At 34.4% G+C, this 23,757-nt stretch overlaps 1 protein-coding gene across 1 annotated transcript in view; it reads right to left on the minus strand.

Annotated features, from left to right (window-relative positions):
- Nucleotides 1–23,757, minus strand: part of rngtt (RNA guanylyltransferase and 5'-phosphatase) — a 152,146-nt gene that overhangs the window by 104,105 nt on the left and 24,284 nt on the right. The window contains exons 5-8 of the mRNA XM_051104502.1: nucleotides 22,580–22,655; nucleotides 14,396–14,648; nucleotides 14,070–14,179; nucleotides 12,456–12,557 (exon numbers count right to left, since the gene is read on the minus strand). Of these exons, the coding sequence (XP_050960459.1) occupies nucleotides 12,456–12,557; nucleotides 14,070–14,179; nucleotides 14,396–14,648; nucleotides 22,580–22,655 (541 nt within the window). The remainder of the gene's footprint in view (nucleotides 1–12,455; nucleotides 12,558–14,069; nucleotides 14,180–14,395; nucleotides 14,649–22,579; nucleotides 22,656–23,757) is intronic.

Below are 23,757 nucleotides of genomic sequence, written 5' to 3' on the forward strand. Positions count from 1 at the left end.
TTACTCCAGTCTTAAGTGTCACATGATCCTTCAGAAATAATATGCTGATTTATTATTGGAATTATCAATGTTGGCAAAAGTTTTGATCCTTTTTTCAGGATGTTTTGATGAATGAAAAGTTAAATAGAACAGCATTTATTCAAAACATAAATCTTTTCTAACAATACAAGTCTCTGCTATCACTTTTTAATCAATTTAACACATCCTCGCAGAATAAAAGTATTAATTTCTTTCAAAAAAAAACAAAAAAAACTGACCCCAAACTTTTGTTATATATTGTTAGACAATTTCTATGTTTCGGAACCTATTTTTATTTTAAAATAGGTTCCAAAAAAGTATTTGGCAGCACAACTGTTTTCAACACTGATAATAAATCAGTATATCAGAATGATTTCTGAAGGATCATGAAAACTGAAGACTGGAGTGATGATGCTGAAAATTCAGTTTTGATCACAGGAATAAGTTCGTTTTTAAATGTATATGGAAATAGAAAATCGTTATTTTATATCATATTAATATTTTACAAAATTATTAAATTGATGCAGCCCTGATGATCATAAGAAACTTCTTTAAAAACAATAAAAATCTTACTGATCCCAAATTTTGAACGGCAGTGTAAGAAACAGGGAAAATTTCTGCACTTTAAAAAGCATAGCATAGTTTATTAACTAATTGCATTCATTTACTTTTATTTAAACCATATTTTCAAAATGCATTTATTTAAATTCCTTAGAATCAGTACACTGTGAAGAAAATTACATTTATTCAGTTAAAAATATGAACATGGTTAACACAAAGCTAGCTGTGGAATAACAAGCTATTTGAAATGTAGGAGGTTAAAACAAATGCATTTATTGATGATAAATATATAAACCTGATTAATGTGTATTTACAACACATTCAGTTTATTAGTACTTTTGTTTCACTATGAGGAAATACGCATCACATTAAGTTTATTTGTTTTTCTGTTAAAACTATAATACAAATGGATGGAAATTTTATATGGAATTCAGTTTAAACTTAAGATTGATGTATGTAAATCTTAAGTTTGGGACTAAAGTCCAAAAAGCAGCTGAGCGCCTCGCTTCACTGGCTTTAAGTGAGCAGCAGTTTGGTCAGACAGAGTCAAAAAATATCAAAGTCTGTGCAGTTACAGAAATGTTAATGTGGTCATCATTACACCTCAACTTTAATACGATCAGCCCAATTCCCTGTTTCAGACAGAGCCGCATTCAGACCGCCACAGGCAGAAAAAAATGGGTCTCGCTCAAATGCTGCACTGCTAAGAATAAAGTCCCAGAAGTAACTGGCTAGGCAAAACAAAGCTAAGCAATGCCTTTTTTTTTCTTCTGTCTGTAACACATTAACTAGTATTAAGTGTTGAGCACAGTGCTTGTGTCGTGAATGTGGCAAGATGTTCTCAAGGTGCAGTGTGGAGCTGAAGATCGCATGCCATCACATTTATATTCAGTGCATCCGTCCACGTCATTATGCGATATTGGCCTTTTAGATGTGAATGAAAGTGTCTTCAGGGAATAACGCGAGAGTGTGATTTATCCCAGTCACGTATTGTACCGAGAGTACCGACTGAATGGGAACACATTTGACTTCTGTAAATACAGATGTCTCGTCTCAAACGCTGACAGTGTCTGCCCGCATGCCAAAATGAAAAGTGGAGGAAAAAACTCAGAAACAACAATTTCAGAAACAATTTCACAAATATTTGAAACTCATTTAATAATAACATAATTAAAAATGCATTTAGGAAACACCAACTTCAGCTAAGCATAATGAGAGGGTGGCAACATGATGCATTACAATGCACATTTGTGTAAGACATAAAAGTATTTACACAGTAAAATTTGTTTCTATAGTAGATATAGAATGAGCAACTAATGACCTCATTATTCTTTTTCACTTTAACTAGGAGCATTCTCGGTGGCATCAAAGCACAAAAAATGAATATGGTTTGAGATTTGAGAGCTGCAGTCGAGGGGAAGATTTTCAATAATTAACAACTTCAATTGTTTCGGTTTCTTACACAAAGCCAGCGTGTGCTTTCATTGGATTCAAATGTAAATTAACTACTAATCTGTTACAGAAATAACGGAATATTGTACATCAGGTCTGTTATTATCGGAAAATAAACCTGACAGTGTGACCAGGACTGCAGTGTGAGGCGAAGGGGGTTTATTTTTGTGAAAAAAAAAAAACACTATAGTTGCAAACAAAATTCTTCCACCCCTCAGAGACTGAAGTACTTTACAAATACAAGCTTTTCTGAAGATCCAGGACTTTATATATTTGCATCGACAACAGTTTACTGACAGATTTTTTTAATAATACAGCTATGTCATAATTATTGAATTAGCCCATGCATGTGCTTAAGTTGAGTAGCAAATATAGCTAAGTCTAGAGCTCTCACAAAAGTTATAGAGAAGACATAGTTTTGTTATATTAGAAAGTCTAAGGCTACATGAAGATTTCCAAGACATTAAAAGTTCCTAGAGATACAGCTGGCAGCCTTATTCCTTAGTTTAAAATGTGTTGTACCAGAACACCTATGAGGGTGTTAAACAAAAACGTTTGATCGGAGCAACCGAGAAAAACCTGCAATGTACAGCCTAAGACTCGCAAGATGACCCGACGAAAGGAGGAATAATATTTCAATGCAGTGTATAAGAAGAAGACTAGACAAGTATGGCCTTCATGTTCAGGCATCTTGCCGAATACCACTCTTGACCAAGAAGAACAAAAAGACTGACCCGAACATGCTAAAATTCATTTGGACGGACCTGTGGAGTTCGGGAAGAATGTTTTATGAAGTGATGAGACCAAACTGGAACTTTTTGGACCCATGGATCAGCCGTATGTCTGGTGCAAAAAAAGGCAAAACTTATAAGCAGAAGAACATCATCACCATTGTCAAACTTGGAGGTGGGCCAGTCTTGTTTTGGGGGTGTTTTACTGTAGCCGGAAGTGAAAGCCATGACTGTATGAAGGACATCATGAATTCTTTGAATTATCAGGCCATTTTGGCAAGAATTGTGATGCCTTTAGTGCAAAGACTGAAGCTGATGATCAATGGACTTTCCTGCAGGACAATCATCCCAAAGTTTACATCCAAATCTACATATGCTTGGTTCAGGGATCAGTCATAGAATGTTCTTGAGTGGCCTGTTTAGTCTCTAGATTTAATTCTCATTGAAAATATTTGGTTGAATTTAAAAAAAAAGCAGTGGCAAAGTAATAATCAAAGATTATGAAGGATCTGGGAGCTTTTTCAGATGAGGATTGGGTTGAGGATTGGGATGAGATTGCAGAGAGGTTACAGAAGCTTCTAAGCAGAGATGGCAAAAGTATACACATCCCTCACTCAAGTAGAAGTACAGATACTCATGTTTAAAAATACTCTGGTAAAAGTATAAGTACTGACTACACTTTTTTTTTTACTTAAATTAAAGTAAAGAAGTATGGGCTCAGACATGTACTTAAGTAAAAAGTACCCATTACTACTACCTGTTTTAGTGTCACACTGGTAACTGGACCACACATCATATTGACACATTAATAAAAAACAACTTGCATTTAAAATTTGTTAGCTAATAAATGTATTAAGGCCAAACAACCACCATAGAACAGGGCCGGACTGGGACAAGATTTCAGGGCGGGAAATCTCACACTCATCCAGGCCATCCCATACACCCACAACAAATTCTGAAACCATGGACAACCCTATTTTTTTGTATGGCCATCATATTTAAATAAATGTTTAAAACCTTAGGCTGGGGCCCTGCAAAATAAGAAAAAAGCTCTCTCTTGAACTGCACCTTCACTTCCATTTTCCTTTTCAGCCATTTACTGTTATGGGCAGAACTGTCTCCACCTTGTTGCAAAACAACCACCTCATTATATTCTACTTGCAGTAACGATTTTGTTTAAGTTCAATTTAAAGTATCACATTATGACCATGACTATAGATTTAACAAAACTATATTTTCTAAATTGCCTAAATGTCAAAATTAGTACAATAATTATTACATCATGACAATATCTTCAAAAAATCCTAATACTGAACATGTTATTGCATTATCATGAGTCATATTTTTCTCTTATCAAAATTAACCATGGTTTATTACAGTAAAAGTACAGTAAAACTCTGTTTTTTTGTTGTTGTTGTTTTTTTGGCAGACTGTTTACAATCTGTTTTAATTTACAACTATAGTTTTACTACACATCTCATGGTTAATGTAAGACTATGGTTAACGTAGTGAAACCATGGTTCATTTGTGGTTACCATGGTTTTAATTTTCATAAGGGTTGTGTTGTTTTCTGCCCTAGCTCCCTCTGAACATATTACAAAACGTTTTATAACATTTTTTTGCTAAATTACTACTGTAACTTTACAGTAGATAATAAATAATGATGTCCTTTAGCATCGAGTATTTTGAGTGATGATAGTAATTTAGTTTAGTTTATAGTACTACTGCTGTAGTTTTGTCATTGTTTACTTAGTTAAGCAGTAAATTGCGAGCAACTCTTAGCAGCCTGTTTAAAGATGAAACTGACCTGCACTTGAAGTCCTGAACAGGTCAGTAGTTTTGCCTCTATGATCCACCCGGGCGCTTCCACTCCATTCTTGAGTCACTCGCATTGATTATTCAGAAACCGTTTGGCACAGACGTTGTGCGCGAGCCGAATCGCGTTGCCAGTAAAGACCAGCCGATCCATGATTTAGTAGTGATTTGTTATCGAATGGTGATCCACCAAATGCTGATTAAAACTAAAGTAACGAGCCTGGTTTGAAAACGTAAGAAGTAGAAAGTACAGATATTTGTGTAAAAATGTAAGGAGTAAAAATAAAAAGTAGTCAGAAAAATAAATAGTGAAGTAAAGTACTGATACCAGAAGAATCTACTTAAGTACAGTAACGAAGTATTTGCACTTCATTACTTCCCATCTCTGCTTTTAAGCTCTTACAGACTGTGTTTATTGGTGATTTTAAAGAATAAAAAAAAATCTGCACCAAATTTTACTTTTGGGGGTTGAATAATATTGAACATGAATGTTGAACGTGCCAATAATATATATATATATATTTTTTTTTTTCATTATTCATCAAATTACGTTTTCAGAATTAATCAAATTTGTATTAATAATCTCTCTAATAGTGTACTAATGCCTTTGCTGAATTGTTTTCATAAAATTTTGTTCTCTGCAGCAAAATGTCTTGCAGGTCAAGGGAATAATGTTAATCGCAACTGTACTTTACACTGCTTAAAATGTCGATTTAAGTTGAAAAGTTCTATTAACTCACTAAACGCAAAGAAAAACAGTTCCTAGCAGACGGTTTTGAGCCAGGATGAATGAAACAACCATACATTTTTTTAATTACATAAATAATTACGGTAACATGAAATATTGCTTTGAGATCAAAGTTAAACGGCTTTAACATTGTTGTAGTTGCCAGCTATGTTTTTTTACAGTACTACTGCACAAGCTGTATTTGCAAGAAACAAGAGAGTGAACCTTTAGTCTGACCAGACAGACAAGCAAGAAACGTCGGCCTCAAATACCCCAAAGTTATACAGCATAGCTACTGATGACAGTTATTCTCCGGGAATAGCAGAGCTCGAAATGTCTCGACTGACCAATCAGAATCAATTTCATCTAATAATGTTGATAATAAACTGAAGATTAAATGTATAATAGACTGTTACCATACAAAGCTTTACAAGCTAAAATGCTGAACTGAACACACAGGTATTCTATACAGGCTGATTACCCAATTTATTCAAACTCATTATTACAGATGAAAAGTGAATTACTCATTAGTCAGGCTGCAAAATAAACCCACAGAGAGTGGTAAATCAGAGTAAAGTGGCTGTCAAGACAAGAACTCATCATCTGGCTGATAACTTTTTGTTAAAGAACCTTTAACATTACAGGGTCTAAATCAAATTGTAATCATGCCAGTCTGTCGAACACTGACGCAAATGACACAAATAATTCTTTTCAGTGATATGAGATACTAAATAACATATCTTTTATGACTCACACTTATTTGGAAAATTATCAGAAGGTTTTTTTCCCTCTCAAGAACTTGTTGTGACACATTTACATTACTGTTTATATGTGAATAAGAGCTTACATTAAATCTGTTCATCATATAAAGCCAATTTAGACTAAACTGCTCAATTAATATGATTAGTTATTTTGTAGTTATATACAGTGTTCGAATTGTCAGAGCTCTTGGGGGTCAAATTCTTATATTCAATCAATAAAGTCAATTCAAATATTAAGACATTTTTGCCAAACAAAAAAAAACATTATCAACAAAATTCATAATTTCAACACAGAGGATACACAGTTTAATGCAGGACATGAATATTTTATATTTTATATATTTTATAATTTTTTATATTTTTATCCTAAAACGTTGAATGCTGATATCTGAAATTATTATTTTTTTTTTTTTTAAATGATAAGGGACTTTCAATGTGAAATTAAAACCGCCAGTAGGTGGCAGAGAAATCACTGTTAATAAGTAAGTCATTGTGATTGAACCAGATCATTCAAACGGTTGATTCATTCAAGAAAGAGAAACCATCATGTTGTTCAATGAATGTTTAAGTACTCATAACTCCTCTTATATTAAATGAAGCTGTGCATACACTGTATGATAAATGAATCTCTTACTTACATCGTACGTACATCTGCACTTTGTTGCTTACTCGCAAGATTCAGTCTGAACAAGACTCTGGGTTTCAGCTATGACTGTTCTGAATGCCTCCGATTGACCACTATATTCTAAACTCAACAGAGTCGTGTGTGATTGGTTATAAGGAGCAACGCTGTAAAAATGTGCAAAAATACAATATGACGTCATGCAAGCAGTCTAAATTTAAAGGAGAAGTCCACTTCCAGAACAACAATTCACAAATAATGTACTCACCCACTTGTCATCCAAGATGTTCATGCCTTTCTGTCTTCAATCGATAAGAAATTATGGTTTTTGAGGAAAACATTACAGGATTTTTCTCCATATAATGGACTTCATTGGTGCCCCGATTTTGAACTTCCAAAATGTAGTTTAAATGCAGCTTCAAAGGGCTCTAAACGATCCCAGCTAAGGAAGAAGGGTCTTATCTAGCGAAACGATCTTTTTTTTTCGAAAAAATAAAAATTTGTATACTTTTTAAGCACAAAAGCTCATGTAACAGGTTCTGGGATGCGTGTTCACGTACTATTGAATTATATCGAAAGGTCACGCCGAACACAGGCGGAACTACAGACCCAGTGTTTACAAAGCGAAAGTGCAAAGACTAAGTGCAAGTAAGTCAAACGCTGTTTACAAACAAAAAGGTACAACGATGTCGGATGATTCTGAAGTTGTAGGAGAAAATATGATGGAGTTTTTCGCCATACTCTACCTTTTTGAGCCGGAGTACACAGACATGAATTTACATGTGAATCGTAGTAGCGATGGGAAGTTCGGATCATTTTACCGACTCGGACTTTTGAGTCTCGTTCAGCAAAATGAACAAATCTTTTTGAGTCATTTCGTTCATTTTAGCAAAATATAATTAAAATGTTACGTGTTACTTCCCTAACACATCTACTGCTTACACAAACGTTGATCACACTACAAACAACACAAAACTATAAAGCTATAAGAAACAGAAAAGATTAATTCATTGTTTACCTGGGTCTTTATTCTATGATTAGCTCACCTCACCTCTTATCTGACAAGTTTTCGGGTTTGAGTCGTTCGTTCATCACGTGACAGCCCCATAAGATGAACGACTCGAAAAACCCGAAGACTAGAAACAGGTGAACTAATTCCAGTACAGAACCTAATAGGATGTTGCGCATGTGCGACTGAACGAATCACTCCCGAGACGACTCGACTCGTCGCATTAAAGATTTGTTCATGAAAATGAACGAATCATTCAAGAACCGCATCCCAGAGCCTGTGCTACATGACCTTTTGTGCTTAAAAAGTATACAATTTTTTTTTATTTTTTTGGAGGAAAAAAAAAAACATGACAGATCGTTTCACTAGATAAGACCCTTCTTCCTCAGCTGGGATCGTTTAGAGCCTTTTGAAGCTGCATTTAAACTACATTTTGGAAGTTCAAAATCGGGGCACAATCACTGGTGAACTATCACTTTAAACAAATATATTAAATAAATTCAATGCAATTTCCCCCCATAAAAACATCAATTGTGCAGCCCTGCTTACAACAAAGAAAAAAAGAAACGCATCAGCCTTGTCTTAGCTTAAGCTCCTTTAAGCTCCTTTTCCCTGCTGTTTGGTCATTATAATGGAGCGTTCTGCTGGACGTCCCCCGAGCAAACGCATCACGCAGTGATTCTCTGTAAGCCCTGAGTGGCCAAAGCACAGGATAATGGGCTTGTTAGAACAGATCTCCAGTTAAAGAGATCAGCGTTGTCTTTTTAACGTGTCAGTGATGGAGCTGAGCATTCTTTAGTCAGAGAGCTGTGGCAGTTCTGCTCAACTTTCAGCTAAGTTTGGATCACGATGACACACCAAAACCCGCTCACTCGCTTCTGCCAAAGCATAAAACAACAGGTGCCAACTGTGCTTCTGAGCAGATCTGTCTTGTGGATGAGTGTTTAATGATGTTCACGCAGACGTTTGATTCTGGTTTGAGCACATGAGCCAGCAGGAGCACAGAGAGACTGTTCACATCATTACAGCAGACAAGCTCATGCAGAGCTGCCATAAAATGACCTGGGCCATCATTAAATGGCCCTCTATGAGCACTAAACTCCGACACCAGAAAATTACACTGAAGATCATCTGAAGATCATTACAAGAATAATCATTAAATATATATACCTATTATGCAGGCATTAATATTGTTAGTGGTAAATAAAACACAAAATCCAAAGATAAAAAAGGGAGCCAAAAAAAAAAAAACCTCAACCAGTTCTAGATGATCAGATTGAATTCATCTCCTCTAAGTCTGACTTCTGGCTTTCAGTGCATTGGACAGGAGAAAAGTGTCTGAATAACACACAAAACCTACCGAAGTTCACTCTGACCTACACATCTGGGCTTGGACTTTCTAAAAAGGTACTGTAAGTAACCTGTATGGCACATTTAGACATGTTTGTATGTGCCATTAACACATGTAAATATAATGCAGGTAAAGTGTTTACAACATATAAAATTACAGCCATCTTCATACAACATTCTACATCATTAGTTGGTCCAAATAAAAACATTAAAATAATAATACAATTAATAAAATTAGCATGAGGTCACTCCAAGCAGTAAGTTCGGAGCGGGTACGATTGTTTTATGTTTTGGAAAACATCTCTAATGTTCACCAAGGATGTGTTTTTAAGATCAAAAACACAGTAAAAAAAGAAATACTGTAAAATAATTTGTACTATTTAAAATAACTTTTCTAAATATATTTTATTTTAAAATGTAATTAGGGCCCAACCACCAGTGATGCGAGGACCCTATTGGAATTGCTCAGATTCTTCTTCTTCTCCAAAATTAATCACATTTCACCAAAAGTGGTGAAAATGTACATCTGATATGGGTTATAGAGGTTGGTGTGGTAAAATGGCTCAATAGCGCCACATATAAAATTTTAACGAAGTGCCCCTCAAGCTATGTTTTACATACATGTATGAAATTCGGTAGACAAATGTACCACGCACAAAAGTCCCCCCCGGTAACAAGTCTGAAACTCAACAGGAAGTCTGTTATTTTGAATTTTCTCAGCAAGTTTTGTGCCGTTTTTGCCATCTACAGGTGAACTGAACTATTTAAACAAACTCCTCCTAGAGATTTTAACAGATCAACACAAAATTTGGTCAGTCTAGTCAAAAGCGCTGTGTGACATTAATTTTCGTTAAAGGGCGTGTCCGTGGCGGCCTGCCCATCTACATGCCCATATTCAGTTGTAGTCATAGCGCCACCTGCTGGCAACATGAATTTGCATGTTTTACGCTCTAACGAACTACTCGCAGAGATTTAATGACATCAACATTATATTTGGTTGAATGTTAAATTGCGAAGATCTTTAGTTTTCGTTAAAGGGCGTGGTAAGAGTCCTGGCCTGAAGACACCTAAAGGCCAATATTCAGTTACAGTCATAGCGCCACCTGTTGGCAACAGGATACGTCATGCTTTGAATTAACTGGAACATACTTAGGGTTGCAAAAAAGTGGGAATTTCCAGTAAATTTTGGAAACTTTCCAGGATTTTCCTTTTTAGGACTTTCCTGTCTTCCAGGGATTTTTGGAAAGTTTACGGAAATTTACTGGAGATTTTCCACCCCTTTGCAACCCTAAACATACCATGTTCAATCTGCACCAAACTTCATATGTTTGATAAAAGTGCCAATATCCAATTATAGTCATAGCGCCACCAGCTGGCAGCAGGAAGTTTGGCACATGTAAATGATGACATATTCCTTCTATATTTACCACATGCATATTGCTCACTGTTCGCTGTTTTCCTAAAGCCACCATTATCATCATCAACATTACCACCGTTAACAACATTATCATCAATGTTAAAAACTGTGCTGCCGAATATTTTTGTGCAAACTGTGAAACATTTTTTCCAGGATGAATAGAAAGTTCAAAAAACAACATTTATGTGAAATAAGAATCTGCAACATTACAAACTTCTTTACTGTCACTTATGGTCAATTTAATACATCTGTGTCCTAAATAAATAAATTTATCCTGAAAAAAACCTTACTGACCTCAAATGTTGAACATATAATTATTGTAACTAAAAACGTCCCCTCCAGATAAAAACATTAGTTAAACCAAGCTGCAAAAACAACTTAAACTTTAAATTATACAACACATCCATAATCTCATTTACATATGACCTCTCTCATTTACATACCATCTATTCAGTAATCAGCAAATTCATGCAATTTATTTGCATTTTGAGAGGTTGTCTGTTTAATTATAAGAGTTAGAGAGGCAGTGGTCAAAACAGTCACAAAACAAAAAAGGAAAATCGTGAACTAAATTTTTCTTTAGGACCTAAGGGAAATAAATCATTATAAAAGTGTAATATGGCTATGACAATACTTTGAAAATAGCTCATTGTAATACCCCTTTGCTAGTTTTTTAGTGAGATGCAATAGACCAATTTGGAATAGACATCACAGTGACGTCGTTTGCAGCTGCGCGCGCATAGTGGTTGCACAAAAACACTGGTAACAAGTGGAGGTAAACAGGTAAACTCCATGGAATAAGAGAAAAAAAAAAATTTTTGTGCCTTTTGATGTCAAAATCAGAATGCAAATATTTTTTATACAATACTGTAGTCAAAGACGCCATTTGAAGCTAAACGCAGATGTTTAAACGGACATACTATGGATGAAAACTGCTATGATTACTCTACTTTTAAATCATAAATTTGATTTAAACAATTAGGTCTACATAATATTCACATATGCTGTTCATAGAGGACATACTGTATTAGCCCTACAGTTACAGCATGAAATATTATTTAAACCTATTACTATTAACTTTTTAACATAACATTTTTTTTATTTTATCTCACAATTCTGATTTTTGTTTCTCACAAATGCAAGTTTATATCTCCTAATTCGGACTTTATAACTCGATTTAACAAAACTTGTTAATTCTGAGGGAAAAAAGCAGTAGTGTGGGGATGTAAACTTTGAGCCGAGGGGAAAAGAGAGAATGACAAGTTATTTTTTCCTCTAGAGTTGTGGGATATAATCTCGGAATTGCGAAAATAAAGTCAGAATTTTGAAATATAAAATCAAATTGACCCTTTTTATTCTTTTATTCCATAGACTCCATAGACTGCCACTTGTTTCGGGTCTGTAAGACTATCCCACTATCTAACGTCAATTTCGTTGAATAACATTTCTTATGGCTGGGTGACAAGCTGTTGTAATATGCGAATAACATTTTGAAAATGACATCTAATCAATATAATCTATACTCTTTAAATCTAAGTATTTTGTGCCGTATCCTTGTAATTCTCTAGCTGTAAAGGCCATCTCTCTGTGTTTTCTGCAACCATGCTGCGCACGCATCCCGAATCTTTACAAACAGATAATTGGTCTACAGTGCATAGCTCTTCAACCCTGCTCCTGGGGACCCACTTTCCTGCAGAGTTTTTCTCCAGCCCTAATCAAACACACCTGAACCAGCTAATCACAGTCTTCGGGATCATTTGAAAAGTCACAGGCCAGGTGTGCTGAAGCAGGTTGGAAATAAACTTTGCAGGACAGTGGGTCCCCAGGAGCAGGGTTGTAGACCTATGCAATAGTGGTTTTGACACATTTAGTAACGCAACAACAAAATTAAGCATGTGTAGCTAATAGCTCTAAGCGTTTGTGTGATTGTATTAGCGTAGGCTGTGAACGGAACACTACTTCAGTTCCCTGAGCTTCAGTCACTGGACTCACCGCGTGCCGTCTGCTTTCCAGCTGACTTTATAAACGTTCTGCTCCAACAGACGAATGTTCCTGCGGTCCATCGATACGGGCTGAGCACCAGGAAACCCCGATCTGACAGACAAGCACATAAAAAAAAAAATATATATGATTATGGGACACATTGCTGGGTCGTTTTAATTGATCTCCACTCATCAATGAAAGTAATCACGACTGCTGTTTCATCAGGATAATAACTCACACCAGAGTTTAGCACTTTCCATTAACAGGGTACAAAAATGTTTCCCATTACTAATCAGGCACAAATACCATGCTCTTTGGATCTTGTTATAGTCAGCATGAAAAGAAAATTCAACCTATCTATCTTCTAAAAGCATGTCATTAATTAACAGTTCATCCATGCATGTTTCTTTTTTTTTTAGACCTTTTTTTAATCTAAAAATATCACTCCATCTTCCAGTGAAATGACAGACTTCTCTCTGATGATGAATGCTCGACTCCACTCATTTAGTCCACTTAAAACCACCCCGTTCTTACAAACAACCACAAGCTCACATTCAGATCTTCCTCCATCCAATCTTTTTTTAATAATTAGTTTTTCTAAAAGATCTGTTTTATGCAGCTTTAAATATTATATAACAATAAATTGATAAAGCATGAAAAGTAGGTTGTTTTTACATTTACAAGTATTTTAGCAGACACTTTTGTCTAAAGTGATTTACATTGCATTAATTTGCTGAAGGCAGTATACATTTGTTGTGTGTGATTTAAGCTCAATCATTCAACGTCTTACTTGTTACCAAAGTAATTGCATCTAATCAAACTCATTCATCAAATTTTATCAGTAATTATAAAAACTTTGTCACCAACATAACATAACTAGCAAAGCCCTACTGAGTCATGATGATATAATATCTTACTTCAGGCTAAAATATCTGTTTATTTAGTTTTTCTGTTTATTTTTTTTCTGTTTGTTTATTCTTCTTTCTCTTTTGTACATTTTGTGTTTTTTTTTTTCATTTAGAGTACAGGTTATTTAATGCTTACTGTTAGAAAACTTCAAATTTGGTAACAGCACTGTAAAAAATAAAAAACACAATTTGTTGAGTCAGCTTAAAATAATTTGTTACCCTGCTTAAAATTTTAAGTTCAGTCAACTAAAATAAGTTTAGTCAACTTGAAATGTTAAGTTGTACTAAGTAACAACTTAGATATTTGTGTTTGCTAAACTTAACAGATAGGTAAGTAACCCAGCTGCCTTAAAATTTTAAGTTAATTCAACTCAAATATCTAAGTTGTCACTTAGTATAATTTAACATTTCAAGTTGAATACACATTTTTGAGTTGACTGAACTTAAAATTTTAAGGCAGCCAGGTTACAAATTATTTTAAGTTGACTCAACAAACAGTTTTTTTTTACAGTGAGGGCTGCAAAAATTCCAAACCTAAATAAAATAAAATAAAATAATAAATCTGAAGTCAAAGTCTTACTTTGTACCCTATTTATGCCCCACACACATTTACAGTCTTCACAATCTTTTCGATTACTTGACACATCAGTCACACAGGCTCAGAGCTGCAAAGTGTCTGTGAGGGGCAAAACACACAAAACACACAAAGACTCACTTGTCCCACTCTGAGAACTCCTGACATTTCCTCTGGATCTGGCCAAGCTTGGGCTGTGATGTGACTTGAGTGACTCCTTTGACAGAAACTCCCTCCAGAAACACAGCGTTCTGAGACACAAACAAACAAACAAACACCCCTCACATCTGCACACTAAGATTTCCATTGAAAACAAAACTGATACCCAGAACACTAAATAGAAGAGTCCAGGTTACATCCAGCTGATACACAGTCAGTTATGAGCCTTGCTAATGAGCTGTGCTGTATTAAACCAGGGTTATTCCCTCAAAACTAAGGACGAATGAGCTGAAGCGAGTTTTACTCACCATTTTTAGTCTTTCTTTCTTCTTCTTGCCCTGACTGGAGTGAGAGGAGCTGGGCTCGGAGCCCTGAGCGACAGCATTCCCATCATCATCCACACCTTCATCCTCCTCGTCATCAAAGCACCATTCAGGGAGAGCAGGGGCGGCTGGCGCGTCCTCCACGTCTCCGTACCGGCGGAAGAGCTCCTTAAGATAGTCGGCTTTATAGATGCCCGGGGGCCGAGCCTGAGCGAACGCTGCCACAGCGGCCTCGATACTGACATGACAAAACACACCATGATTAGTAAACAGGATACACTGCAATCTTCAGCTGTCAGAAAGAGTTACTTGCATATATAACTCCAACCCTGGGTTTACGGACCACAATTAGTGCTGCTTAAAAAAATAATTATTGTACTTTCTATGCATGAAGTAAAATGCCACATTAAAACACAATGATAAATCATGTTTAATAACAACCTTTATGCTGCATTAAACTGCATTAACCAAAAACCATTCATCATTTGCTTTTGGTTTAACCAATTGGTTTGGTTTACCAATCAATTAAAAAAATTGTCATGAGACAAATCTTGGAGAGGTCTTGAATAAATTGATAATTAAATGTGTAAGCGAATAGGAAGACACAAACCATGGTCAAGCAATTCTGCATTTCTTTAAAAAAAATTCTAATATTGATCGATTTGTATCTAATTTCTTGATTACTTCAATAAAAATACATAAATTAATTAAAACTAGGGCTGTCAAATATTAATCGCATCCAAAATAAATGTTTATGCTTACATACTATATGTGCGTGTACTGTGTATGTTTATTATGTATATATAATTACACACACACACACGTACATATTTTTAAAAAATATATATTTATATGTACATATATTAGGACTGGCATATGATTAATCGCAATTAATCACATACAAAATAAAAGTCTGAGTTTGCCTAATATATGTGTGTGTACTGTGTGTAATTATTATGTATATATAAATACAAGCACATTCACGTATATATTTAAGAAATATTAACAAGTATAGGTATTTGCTATATTTTTATAGAATTTATATTATATATAAATAAAAATATTTTGTACAAAACATATTTCTCTTAAATATATACAGTAATTTGTGTTCATTTATATATACATAATAGTTACACACAGTACACACATATATTAGGCAAACGCAAACTTTTATTTTGTATGCGATTAATCACAATTAATCATTTGCCAGCCATAATACATATACATATAAATATTTTTAAAAATATGTAAATGTATGTGTGTATATTTATATATACATAATATAATATAATATAATATATACTTATACTTGTACATAATTTAGATCATACATAAATCTAACATATTTTTTCTTAACAATGTTCTTAGCAACATATATTACCAATAAAAATGAAGTTTTTATATATTTACAGTAGAAAATTTACAAAATATCTTCATGGAGCATGACCTTTACTTAAAATCCTAATGATTTTTAATATAAAAGAAAAATAAATTTGACCCACACAGTGTATTTTTGGCTACTGCTACAAATATACCCATGCTACTTATGACTGGTTTTGTGGTCCAGGGTCACAAATGACTAAATTCCTTTATATTTTGTACAAAAAAAATTCTAATAAATTCAATTCAAGATTAAAATTTAAAAATATGCAAAATATTATACAGTGATAAATATAAATGAGCCCTGAAATTCACTGAAGAAGAATAGTAAAATGGGCAAAAAAAAACAAAAAACAAAAAAAAAAACCCTGAATTGTGCTCAAATCTCAACTGGATTTTAGGCAGATCATCTTTATACAAGTTGTGCAGAATCACCCACTTATTATAAAGCTCAAAGTCTACTGAATAATCATTATTAAGGCATGCGTGATTATGAGATAAGACAGTTGAACTGGCTGCCAGATATCATGTTTATATTCATGGCATCACCACAGAAGCAAACTGCATAAATCTGCCTCTGAGTTATTATACGATAGAACACATCCTTGCTAAGCCCCCCTAAAAATGACAGATGAATATCTTTATGCTACTGCAGTATGTCTTCACTAACTTGGGGGGAAAACAACCACATGGCATCAAAATAAAAACTAAAGAATAATGCAATTAAATTAAAACCTTTCCTCAAGACAAGCCAGACTTTTCTAACATGCTTGGCTGAACATAATGAAGTATCGATTAGTCAAAGCAGGTGTGGAAGAGATGGTCTTTACAAACTCAAGAGTAACTCCTGTGTATGACATGCTCTCATAAAAAATAAAAATTTGTATACTTTAAGCACAAAAGCTCATGTAGCACAGGCTCTGGGATATGCGTCCACGATGCTAAGAATTAGTGATGGGTTGTTCTTGAACGATTCATTCATTTTGAACGAATCTTTAATGTGACTCGGGAAGAACGAGTCGTCTCGGGGAGTGATTCGTTCAGTTGCGCGTCTTCGGGTTTTTCGAGTCGTTCGTTCATCTTATAGCATTATATTTTTGTCTTGTTTGAAGTGTGAACAACGTTTGTGTAAGCAGTAGATGTGTTAGGAAAGTAACACGTAACATTTTAATTATATTTTGCTAAAATGAACGAAATGACTCAAAAAAAGGTACGTTCATTTTGCTGAACGAGACTCAAAAGTCAGAGTCAGTAAAATGATCCGAACTTCCCATCACTACTACAAATCACGTCTAAGTTCATCATCTGTGTACAAAAAGGTAGAGTATGGCGAAAACCTCCATCATATTTTCTCCTACAACTTCAGAATCATCCGACATCGTTGTACCTTTTTGTTTGTAAACAGCGTTTGACTTACTTGCACTTTCTTAGTCTTTGCGCATTTGCTTTGTAAACATCGGGTCCGTGGTTCCGCCTACGTTCCGTGTGACCTTTCGATATAATTCAATAGTACGTGAACGCGCATCCCAGAACCTGTGCTACACAAGCTTTTGTGTTTAAAAAGTATACAAATTTTTATTTTCCAAAAAAATTACAGATCGTTTCACTAGATAAGACCCTTCTTCCTCGGCTGGGATCGTTTAGAGCCTTTTGAAGCTGCATATAAACTACGTTTTGGAAGTTCAAAATCAGGTCACCAATGAAGTCCATTATATGGAGAAAAATCCTGAAATGCTTTCCTCAAAAAACATAATTTCTTCATGACTGAAGACAGAAAGACATGAACATCTTGGATGACAAGTGGGTGAGTACATTATTTGTAAAAGTTGTTCTGGAAGTGGACTTTTCCTTTAAGCTGCCAGCTATCAAAATATTGACCTTGAAGTTACGGAAAACGATAGTTTTGAGAACACATTTGAGACTGTGAATTATGAGCCAGATGCTGAATGTACTGTCGAAATACGCTCTGAGGATGACGGTGATCTGCTCGAACTGAACCCTTCTAAGTTTCAAAAGGTAACGAAATATCCTTTTTTCATTCTTCTGTAACTTAACATATCAGTAGAGTTTTTTTGTTATTGCATAAGTTAGAGATCCATCCGTGCTGGATATATAGTAGTCAACATTTGAAGTGGATCAAAAAAGTTCAAAGTTTACAGGTATTGTTTTGGTTTTAGGACAACTTTGATGAAAGATTATTGGCAAAACATTCATGCATTTAAGGGTTAAAGTGACACACACACGTATACAAACATACATATTTTTTATATATATATATATATATATATATATATATATATTTTTTTTACCATTTACAAACTGCAAGCAAAGGCACTTTGTCAAACATGACATTATAATGTACTGCTGTGAGTGACCTAGTTAGTTCCTATCTTGGATATTTCATCATTTTCATTTTACAGGCATACAATCACTGGAACAGACTATATTGGCGAATATTTAAAAAATACTTCGTGCACGGTAGAATGACCTGATTCTAACTAATTCTAATCATGTATGTGTATGGCTAGCAACAATATTAATCACTAAAAGAGTCCTGCATAAGAGTACTGCATTAAATGCCTTGGTTTTGTTATTTTGTTTATGATAAAGATGCACAATTTATGTCAATTATGATTTTTTATTGTGACTAACCTCGTTTAATAAAAAAAACATTGTTAAATGTAGTTAAATATTTAACTTAAAACAATGACATGCAACCGTCAAGTGCTCTGCTATTTGACTGGCGGACTGCTTCCTAGTTCATGAATATTAATTAGATCATGTTGATCGGTTAGCAAGCTTCCCGGAGCATCCAGTCCGGTCACAAGAAATTAATATTCATGGGGCAAGCCTTCTTCCCAAATCCTGCCTGTCAGCTAATCAGGCAGGCCTACGGAGCAAACATTGTGTAACCGAATTAATATTCATGAGCCAAGCCTTCGCCGCCGCAGTGTTCTTGAACTCACACCCACGTGTCGAACCCAGTCTGACGGAAGAGGAAAAACTGCCATTTCATCTTTTTACAGTTTTGGGATTAACCTTATACAGTTTCATTTAACTCTCTAAAAAGTCCAATTTGGATTTCAATCAGATGAACAATTTGTTACAGTACGTCGGTCTGTATTGGCTAGCGCTGCTTTTCATTCTGCTTCGCTGTCCTCTCAGGATTTTTCCCATGTTCCTCTGACTGTACAATCACGAACACTGACCGTAGGTGATAGACGTGAAGACTTCACTTCTAAGCATGTTTTTTTAATGCGCTCTCATTGAAATTTCAGCAGATGGCTCAGAGGAAGACCTACTACTGTTCCAAGCCTTTCCATTTATAGATTACAACGTGAAGTTTGCTGGAGACTCAGAGACTTAGAAATGACTTTTAACTTCTTCCAACGTGAAAGACGTCAAAAGCGTTTTTCTAATCGCTTCTGAAAAAAAGAAGAACACACTTTTTTATGCTGTAAGAGTGACTCTGATTGTCTTATTTCTTTTTTCATTTATGGGCAAAGACAGAAAACGTTTGATCACCAGAACAACAAAATGATGTGTGATGTTTTTTGTGTTTATATTAGTGCTTTATATCATTATGGTGTTGCCACAGAGAATGATGGGTAAGCTGGTCACACATAATCTGATTAAAACAGTAGTATATGTTCATATCTTCCACTATTATTCTTCAACTGACAAGCCTTCCAATCAGAATGGCTGGACATCAAGTAAATTTAGTTTCCCATCATAACTAAGACACTGTGGTGATTCAGCATATGATTTTCGGACACTCAGATCATAACTGCATTTTTTTCCTCTTAACACTGGGTTTGGGTAAAAGCTCACTTGTTAAATAATAATTTAAAGAACCTTTTTGCACTGTAAAGAACCTTTTGTTCAGTGGAAACGTTTCATGAACATTAAGATGCCAGTAAAGAACCGTTGATGTTATAACTGAAATGGAGACTGCTGTTTTTAGTGCTTCACTGATTGCATTCATTGTTTTGTTTTGTTTTCCCCCCATGTTACACTGTTCCACAATCATTGTAGACATGTAGGTTGTTTATGGTTGACCGGCGATATCACAACTTGCTGCATTCAAGTAATTCAGCTGATGTGAGCAGCAACAGCATCCACTGGCTCATCCAATTGGAATTCAGAGTCAGAACAATCTGTTTTATAATATTAATTTTATTGTTTTGACATTTTGTTGCATGATGTGGATTTTTATGTGTTTTTATTACTGATTATTGATTTTTTTTTTTTTTTTTTTTTTTTTTTTTTTTTACTTTTTAGACTCTTTACTTGATCAGAAATATAGCAAAAACTGAAATGCGCCATTCCACCAAATGGGTGCCATTTCTGTCCCCAGGACATTCATTTTATGTAGAAATACGCATACAAATGAACTATAAAATACATTTTATTATTAAGCGAAGTGTCTTGCACATTAATCTGACTGCAAATTTAAAATATTTAATTTACAAAAATTTTTTTTAAAAATTATAAAAAATAAAAAAATTAAAAAATGTTTAGTCTCCGGTGTCTAACGCTACATTTTAACATGAAAAATAATGTTTCAAATCCTTCGGAAATCATATGTGACCCTGGACCTCAAAACCAGTCTTATGTTGCACAAAAAAAAAACACAAAAATACATTGTATGGGTCAAATTTATTGATTTTTCTTTTATGCCAAAAATCATTAGAATATTAAGTAAAGATCATGTTCCATGAAGATATTTTGTACATTTCCTACCATAAATATATCAAAACTTAATTTTTGATTAGTATTATGCATTGCTGTGAACTTCATTTGGACAACTTTAAAGGCCATTTTCTCAATATTTGATTTTTTTGCACCATCAGATTCCAGATATTCAAGTAGTTGTATCTTGGCCTAATATTGTCCTTTCCTAAAACCATGCATCAATGGAAAACGTATTTATTCAGCTTTCAGATGATGTATAAATCTCAATTTCGAGAAATTTACACTTATGACTGGTTTTGTGGTCCCGGGTCACATATTTATTTTGTGTACCTCCATATCCCATCTGTGCTTTAAATACATGTGTTTTAAAATAAATATACAATATTTTAATAAAATACACATTTTAGTCGTGTCCCCAGGTTTTCACTCAGTCACTCAGGTCTTTACAAATTCCAAATTTCCAAAAATATTACATTATATTATTACAACATCTGGATCTTCTGAAGACAATGAAGTGACACGGCACTCACGTGGTCTCATTTTCTTCTCAGTATAGTTGATGATACTGTAATGGCGGCTGGGAGTGTCAATATACAGTAAATACACCGTCTTGTTACCTAAACTATTTCTTAGATGTTACTTTTTTTATTTCAAAAATACAAATCTTTGGTGAAACACTATAAATTGTTGAGTGTCCTCATAATATTAGTACATAATCCCTGTGGCTATATTATATATATTTGCTCATTTTATCCTACAATCTCAATCCTGTTACTTTCAATCCTGTTACTCTTATATCCTATACTCATCTATAGTAACTAAGTAACAGTAACAGGAGGGAGTGATTTATTAATGCATATACATCCATATTAATATAATATTAATATTAACATCTCAATATTTTTCAATGCCTTCTATCCACACTGATGAAAACTTATGGTTGTTCCTGCACTGTTGTTTTATATTACATTCCTGCAATTATGACAGAAAATATACTTGAAATGTCTGTCCTGTGGCAATTGTGTATTAGACTCAAACATGGAATGGCGTTCGAGTGACCTGCGCTGTAAGAAAACAATATCCACAGAAAAAAGGCATTATTTGTCAAGTTTCTTATTTTTAATATAAATTTTAATGTAATATTTTATAATTCTTATTTTGGTTATTTATATCTTATATCATAACCCTAACAAAACCTCTACAGACCACTAGATTTAAACAGAAACATGATTTGGCCGCCTTTAGCAGTGCGGTCAGCTTTGAAATGAAAATGTCGTAATATTTTTTGATGACATTTTTTAAATATGCTTTTTAAAAGACATAAGTCTTGGTAACAGGACTGAGAAAAATGCATCCATCTTCCACTTTAAAACTGTGTAAAAATTAAATAAAGTTACCTAAGATTTTGAATAGTTAATTATGTGTATTACTAGATTCAGTCTTAAAAAAAGACAGAAAATTATTATTATATTATTTTTTTGGAAGAGTTTTCTCAGTGGAATGGCCCAAAAATTGTGCAATATTATTACGATTCAAAATAAATGTTTTCAGTGTAAATATCATGTTAAAACGTAATTTATTCCTGTGATCAAAGCTGAATTTTCAGTATCAATACTCCAGTCTGTCAGAAACTAACCTGAAATTTTTAAATAGTGGTATTAAAATCATTACTGTATGTTGATGACATCTGCCAACAGTCAAATGTGGGAACTTTTTAGACAATGTCAGGTTATTTTGCTAATCTTCCCTTAAATTTTGTTGCTTAAATGCAAGGAAATTTTATTTTTATGTAATATTTTTATGTCATTTATGTCATTTGTGAGTTGTGTCATTTTATGTCATTTTATGTACATTTTGAGCTGCACAGAAACACTTCACAAACAAATGACTCATGAACCTGCTTCTTTTAATGAAGTTACCGGTACAAATTAGCCTTTAGTGCTATTTTAAGCAAGGAACTGTGTGTGCATCGAGGGCCATTTCAGGTTACTTGACTTGGCATTTTCCATCTACTCTGGCTGGTGGGCAAAAAAAGTTGATTTTGCGCCCGTCTACATGTGCTGATTGGGTGAGTGCTCATGTGTGTTATCTAACCTCCAGTCCATTTTCTCCACCAGGTAGGCACATATTAAAAAGCCGGTGCGGTTGAAGCCATGCGTGCAGTGAACGCCTGCGGGAGACAGAACACAACAGTGACTTCAACACAACTGAATCACACATTATTCACACAGCCCACCCACCCGCCAAACCAATCATTCTGGACACATGAACGATTTTCATCCTTCACTGAAATCAATATCATCATTTTTGGTTATTTACGCGGTCCGTGACCACTGGCCTTCGGAGTGATGCAGCGGGAACTGATGACAGAACAAAACCCTTCATTTGTGGACTGCTCTCCCGCTCACTGATACAAGTATTAAATATGCAGCGCCGAGTGCTGAACTCTGGTCAAACCAGCCGCAGCTTGCAAATAGCTGTGTGAACTTATTAAGATAATTACAGTCATCAGCAGGAAGTGCAGAGACGTGCTTTCAGAGAGTTTCTTTCATAGAGCTGGCCTTTTGTTTTGAGTTTGCCGCTTTTGCAACAGCATAATCATCAGAGAAATTAAAAACAGCACGATGCAAAGGCCAACGTCGTCCATATAACACATATAGAAATTGTCATATACAGGAAATGATGATAAATGTGATACTCAACAAAATGAAAGAACCTCTATATAGTTTTGAGTGTTTTTGGATTTCACTATTGTAAATATATTAGTTGATCAACCGAAACATATCCAGTGAATGAATGAACAACGGCAGATATGACACTAATTTATAGTATCGCGATATTTAATTTAAAGATAACAAAAACAAATATATACCAAGTGCTGAAATGAAATCCATATTTATTATACATCATATTTATAGAATAATTTGAAAACAAATGGATACCACTGGATAACTCTACACATGCGTTTGTTGCTGCTGTAAAGTACAACAGCGTTTTAGTGCCACGTTAAAAAACAAATCTAAGATTATGAGTTTAAAGTCGTAATATTTCGACAATAAAGTCGGAATATTTCAAAATAAAGTTGAACAATTTCAGGAATACTGTCAAAATTATGAGAATTAAGTAAAAATATTTAGATAATAAAGTGGAAATACTTAGAAAATAAAGTAAAAATTACAAGAATAAAGTCAAAATATTACAAGAATAAAGTTGAAATATTTCAAGAATAAAGTCGAAATATTTCAAAAATAAAGTAGAAATATTCAGAGAAT

This window comes from Labeo rohita, unplaced genomic scaffold, assembly GCF_022985175.1.
Source record: "Labeo rohita strain BAU-BD-2019 unplaced genomic scaffold, IGBB_LRoh.1.0 scaffold_73, whole genome shotgun sequence".
Classification (NCBI taxonomy): Eukaryota; Metazoa; Chordata; class Actinopteri; order Cypriniformes; family Cyprinidae; genus Labeo; species Labeo rohita.